This window comes from Glycine soja, chromosome 19, assembly GCF_004193775.1.
Source record: "Glycine soja cultivar W05 chromosome 19, ASM419377v2, whole genome shotgun sequence".
Taxonomy (NCBI): domain Eukaryota; kingdom Viridiplantae; phylum Streptophyta; class Magnoliopsida; order Fabales; family Fabaceae; genus Glycine; species Glycine soja.
The window spans coordinates 3,142,572-3,148,686 of NC_041020.1; the positions used below are offsets into that span (position 1 = coordinate 3,142,572).

General features: G+C 32.8%; 1 protein-coding gene and 1 long non-coding RNA gene across 2 annotated transcripts; both read right to left on the bottom strand.

Moving 5' to 3' along the window:
• Nucleotides 1-575: 575 nt before the first annotated feature.
• LOC114399827 lies at nucleotides 576-3,283 on the bottom strand. The gene is made up of 5 exons (XR_003663842.1): nucleotides 2,548-3,283; nucleotides 1,613-1,692; nucleotides 1,428-1,534; nucleotides 991-1,341; nucleotides 576-892 (listed from the first exon to the last, which is right to left on the bottom strand). It is a non-coding gene; the product is annotated as an uncharacterized LOC114399827 (long non-coding RNA).
• A 283-nt stretch (nucleotides 3,284-3,566) lies between these two features.
• LOC114398026 (UDP-glycosyltransferase 74G1-like) lies at nucleotides 3,567-5,472 on the bottom strand. Its single transcript, XM_028360137.1, has 2 exons — nucleotides 4,779-5,472; nucleotides 3,567-4,489 (listed from the first exon to the last, which is right to left on the bottom strand). The coding sequence occupies exons 1-2, from the start codon at nucleotides 5,424-5,426 to the stop codon at nucleotides 3,773-3,775; spliced, it is 1,365 nt and encodes a 454-aa protein (XP_028215938.1). The 5' UTR covers nucleotides 5,427-5,472; the 3' UTR covers nucleotides 3,567-3,772.
• Nucleotides 5,473-6,115: the final 643 nt, after the last annotated feature.

Here is a 6,115-nt window from a genome sequence, read left to right on the forward strand (position 1 = left end):
AGTAGCATTACAAGCAAAAAGCGACAATTAAATAAATAAATTAAAGAAACAACAAATAATCAGCGTTAAATAGTGAAGTGAGAAGAGCAAGTCCTCGAATGTTCAACCAAAGGAGTGTACGGAGTGTTACCATCTTGTTATCCATATGGGCATACGGATTGCCAATCCGTACGGCCAAATCATTTTTAATTTTTTTCTTTTAAATTTTACAATGATAAATTAAATCAATTAAACAAATTTAATTAAGTTATTGCTTAAAGCAAATCAATTAGAAAATTTTAATTCAGTTATTTCTTAAAACAAATCAATTAGAAAAATTTAATTCAGTTATGGTCATGTGAATTACAAAATTTTGCAATGATAAAAGAAAATTATTTTAATGATTAATTTAGTAATTGGTTAGATTTAACAATGATAAAAAAAAAATTCATTTAGTCATTAATTAAAAATAATTTAATTCAAAAACATGACCAATTTTTTTCAAAAACAATGGGATAATAATATACATGACAAAACAACTATTATATATAAGAACATTGTTGTAACAAATTTAGAATCAACACATGATAAAACAATTATTATAAAACAACTAATATATAATTAAAATGTTCATAATAATTAAAATGTTCAAAGTAATTAAATGTTCAAAATCCTAAATTATTCATAAATACGCCCAATAGAGCACACGATTAACATTGGGATCAATGAATTCAAAAACTATTCCCATGTCAACGGTCAATGACAAGGTCTCGCATAAATGTTTCCATCCGACTCCAATTTTAAGTGTCTTCCTAAAATGATTGAACACGAGTCGACATTCAGCAACGTCCTCCAAGTGCAAATGCGTCCAGCCTTTGTCTTTAAGAAAATAATACATGCTACTTGGAACGTCCTGACAAATAAAGAAATGTTATGTCAACAATTTATGTTATGAAATTTAAAACTTGAAAAATAAAGAAATGCTGACAACTAAATTAGGAAGTTATTTACCAGACTGCTACAGGTAACTTTCTGCTCAGTGAGATAAACCTTGAAGGTAATAGAACCTGACACTTGATGGTATAAAGAGTGTCATCTTGGGAATGATTTGGGCAGGCAAATGATCTTGAATATGGTAAGAAAAATTACACTGTTACCATAATGATGCAAGGATACTAGATGATCTCCGGTCAACTGGTAAAAATCTCATAGTGTTGTCCACCCTGCTACAATGGTTGGTTTATCCAGATCTTTATTGTACACAACGTTATGATAATTTCCGTCTTTGTCAACCAAATGTCATACACCGTCCAGTACGTCATTCCACTTGACAGCATATACCTTACTAACTTCACCGAAAATCTACATGTCATATCACAAAGTAAGGTTGGTTAGTTATACGAAATAACAGAAAAATCAAATGTTAATTAAATCAAAATGAACATGACCTGGTCCCTGATGTGAACGGTCTGGAAAAAAGCCTCTAGTGAAGCCGCGACATTCTGCATCATGTTTGTCATTTCCCTCCACTCTCTGTGCTCGTCAATGGTTAATTCTGACATAATCGAGCAATTAACAGGCATTCAAGCACAAAACAGAATTAACATTCAAGTAACTATATGATAATTCTTACTAGGCACATTCGCAAGAAGCTATTCCAGTTCCTTATTGAGGCTGGTCCAACGTGATGACGTCGCACGAGAGCGTGACATTCTGAAATATATTTGACAAAATAATATTTTAGTATTTTTGTTCTACTAACATTTTCTTGTTTCTAATCTAATTTTTCTTTCTAAAATCTAATGTTTGTTTTAAAAATCTAATCTAATCTACTCTAAATTGTAATCTAATCCTACTAACATTTCTTAGATAAACTCAATAAATAAATAAATCATTCATAAAATTAATAATAAACAAACTAAAATGAATATAAATATTTTTCGTTATTCCTATTTTTTTCTTTTAAAAAATGATTGTTTTTAAAAAAACTCTTACAGATTAGCAATCCATATGAGCCATATGGATTGCTAATCTACGGATTGCTAATCCTTAAGACAGGAAATCTTTTAAAAAAAAGCCATACGGATTGACAATCTGTATGACAATTTTTTTTTTTAAAAAAAAAGCTATACGAATTGACAATCCATATGACGGAAAAAAAATTAAAAAAAAAAGCCATACGGCAATCCGTATGACAAATTTTTTTTTTAAAAAAAAAGCTATATGGATTGTCAATCCGTATGAGAATTTTTTTTTTAAAAAAAAAGCATATGAATTGTCAATCCGTATGACATAAATTTCTTTTAAAAAAACAAGTCATATGGATTGGCAATTCGTATGGCTTTTAACTAACAAAACCCATAATTTTTTTATAAAAAATCATATATGGATTGCCAATCTGTATGCCTCATTTTCGTAGAACACCAAGAAAAACACAATGAACACACGCAGAAAATGCCAATGAAGAAGAAGACAAACGCAGTGAACACCAAGAAAAACGCAATCAATAAGGAGAACAAGCAGTAACAACCACAAACAAACAGCAATAGAAGAAGAAGGATAACTTACCTCGAAGGAGAAGAAGAAAGAAGAAGCAGCAACAACACAACACAACACGGTCACGGTGGCAGCAGCAGCACGAACGACAACAGCAGCGGAACCACGAATGGCACGGTCACGAAGGCACGAAACAGAGGAAGGAGGAAGGAGAACGGAGGAAGGAGGAAGAGCACATAAAAAAAAATTGAATAGTGACTCGTACGGATGAATCACTATTTGGCTTTTATAGGAAATGGTGAAAGGCATTTTTGCCCTTTCATCCAGGTTGCTGGGTGCCCCAAGCAACAACCTATGACTTATTGCTATTGAAGTGTTAAAAAAACTAACATGGCTAAAAAAAAATCCAATGTTATCTACTCATGGGTGATGCTAGTTACACCTAGCATTATTGTTGGTGCACCCAGCATTTTAAGATTTTAAGTGAATAGGCGAAAATGTCTTTCACTCAAGTTGACTCATACGGATCAACATTGATCCGTATGGCTCATACGGATCAAGTTCATCCATACAAACCATACGGATCAACTTGATCCGTATGTTTAAATTATGCTTACGGATTACATGATTCGTATATTTTATACGAATCATGTAATCCATAAGTTTAATTTAAACATACAGATCAACCACGAACTCGCGTACCTTCGACGCAGGATAATTTTGGAATTAAAAAAATGTTGGGTGCACAAGCAATAAAGCTGGTGCACCTAGCAACACTCTCTACTCATTTAACAATATCGATTTAAAAAAAAAACCAATGTTGTTAGTAATTACTTAACATCAATTTTTTGAAAATCGATGTTAACATTATACTAACAACATCGGTTTTTAAAAAACTGATGTTAAGTAATTACTAGCAACATCAATTTTTTAAAAACCTATATTAAGAAACTCAAATTATTTACGAAAATACCGTCGCGTATAATTTAACATCGATTTTTCTTGTAGCTGATGTTAAATTGATGATGTTGAATGTATATTTTGTAGTAATGTAAATTGAGAATATATGTTATAAATTAATGTCATCAACATTTAAGGAAAAAATATACATATACATGAATAATGTATTTATATACTCAAAGAAGGCCATATGCAAGGCATAATGCATTTAAAATCTGTTGTACATGGATTTCATTAGAAAGGACATTCTTAATACAATTGACCACAGGGATTCGTGAAAATATAAAATAGGAATTGTCTTTATGCGAGTAATTGGTAATTTTAGCATGCATGAAGCTTATGGATGAAACAAGTTATTTGTAAATTCTAGAATATTTTTATGAGAACTACCATCATCACTAACAGCTTTTACAGCCAAGGTCTTCCATCGAATGGCATTACTTTTCATCTCTTTGCCTTTTTCATTCTCCATTATTTCCCTTATGCAGTGCTTTAGTGCTTCTCGACGCACAACCTTGTTGTCGTCAATAGGAGCTCTAATTCCGATCTTCCAAACATCCGCCATAAGCTTTGCATTTGTGCTTTGATCTGACCAAAATGGTATTGCAATTATCGGGACTCCTAAGCATAAAGTTTCTAAAGTGGAATTCCAACCACAATGTGTCACAAAGCATCCTATAGCCTCATGAGCAAGAACTTTTAGTTGGGAGCACCATGTCACTACCAAGCCTTTCTTTGTTTTTTTCTCAAAACCTTTAGGAAGTTTAGTCTCTTCAGAGGCTCTAACCACCCACAAAAAGTAGCCCAAGGACTCTTTCAAACAACAAGCTAGCTCTTCCATTTGCTCGTCACCAAAGGTAGCTATACTCCCGAACGATACATAAACAACAGACCCTTTTGGCTTATCATCTAGCCATTCGATGCATTCATCCCTCTTGAATTCTGTGACCCCATAATCTTGGTCATTTTCATATCGCTTATCTAAGAATAAAGATGGTATGTTTGGTCCTATGGACCTAAATTTTGGCCAAATCTCCATGATCCAATCTACAATCTAAAAATAACTTGGAGTCAGAAAGCATTATATGCTAAAATTAAAGTTAGGCTAAACCACTCACTTGGTTCTTATCATTGTTCTCATTTTGATGAAAATCCTCTTGAACTAAAACTTAAAATAAAGACCACTGTTGACCAAGTGATTAATTTAATCTTACAAAGATAAACGAAATAGTATGTATGTGATGCATGTAACAATTTTTCACACAAAAAAAAATGCATTTTATTTAAATGCATTCATATATAGAATGTAAGTAATTTTAATTAGTATCTTCTTAAGTAATTACCTCTTTGTCCAGCTCATAGTATGTATTGCATAGGATCCAATCAGCTTTGTCGATATTGGAGAACTGAACCACAAAAAAATCAAGCATAGATGGATCTTCTTCATATGTGAAGAAAAAAGAAGGCATGTCCTCGTGTTGAAGTTTAGGCAACTTGGGAAGGGAAATCTCATGCTCTTTGAGTGGAGCTTGCAACGTTCCCAAGTGAACATGATAGTATATATTATTGACGGTCATATTTTGAGTGAGATAAGAAGCTCCAAGTATCCCAAATCTCTTGGTAACATCTAGTGCCCAAGGGAAGAATGAATCATAAATAACACAATCAACATGGTTTCTTGATTTGCCAAGTTTCTCAAGAAGCTCATGAAAGGTTTCTGATCCAACTTGGCACAAGCGATCTATATAGGCCTTGGGGCTCCCAGCCTCTTGGGGCCCAACTTCATCAAACCCATCAGAAATGGTTTCAAGAGCAATGGAAGGAGGCACGTTTTGCAAATTCTTGGAATAGAAACGAGTAGTAACAAGTGTTATTCTCACCCCTTGACGCTCCAATAGCTTGGAGAATTGAAGCATGGGATTGATATGGCCTTGACCTGGAAATGCTAGCACTAAACAATGTGCTCTGCTTGTTATGCTTTTCTTCTCCATTATTTCTCTGTGTCATGGAGATGGGAGGGTTAAGTTTATACAATATAAAATTAATAAAAAGCTAAATTCAATAATAGAGTAGACTATTCTTGCTTTGGCTTCCGCGCCAACCAATGGATATTGCCTAATTAATTTCATTTGTCAAATCCATTAATAAAAAGCCAAATTCAATAATACAGTAGACTATTCTTGCTTTGGTTTCCGCGCCAACCAATGGGTATAGCCTAATTAATTTCATATGTCAAATCTATGGTTTGATTTATTATGTCTGGATGCTATTATTGGATGGTCCACACAATAATGTCGTATAGTGAAATCATAGTACGATATTGAATCTTCTAACTCGTAACTAGCTTAAATTAAAAATAAAGAAAAAAAGCCAGGGCTGTATGTCCAATGACCAATCACTCAGTAGCGCATACTTTACTATTACACTTATAGTTATCTATATAGAATCTTTCTATAATATCTATGTCTCTATTTTTCTATATTACTAAAAGTCTTCGCTCTATGCCTAACCTATCAGTGGTACTTATTTAAGTTTTTTAATATAAAAGAAAATAATTAATCACATATCATATAGAAATTAGTTGAAATCATGAACTAGAGTTGCGATCTGGGATCAACTAATAATTTCTCTATTTTACAAGAGAAAATGACTAGTATCAAGCTTCAAATCCAATAGAGTT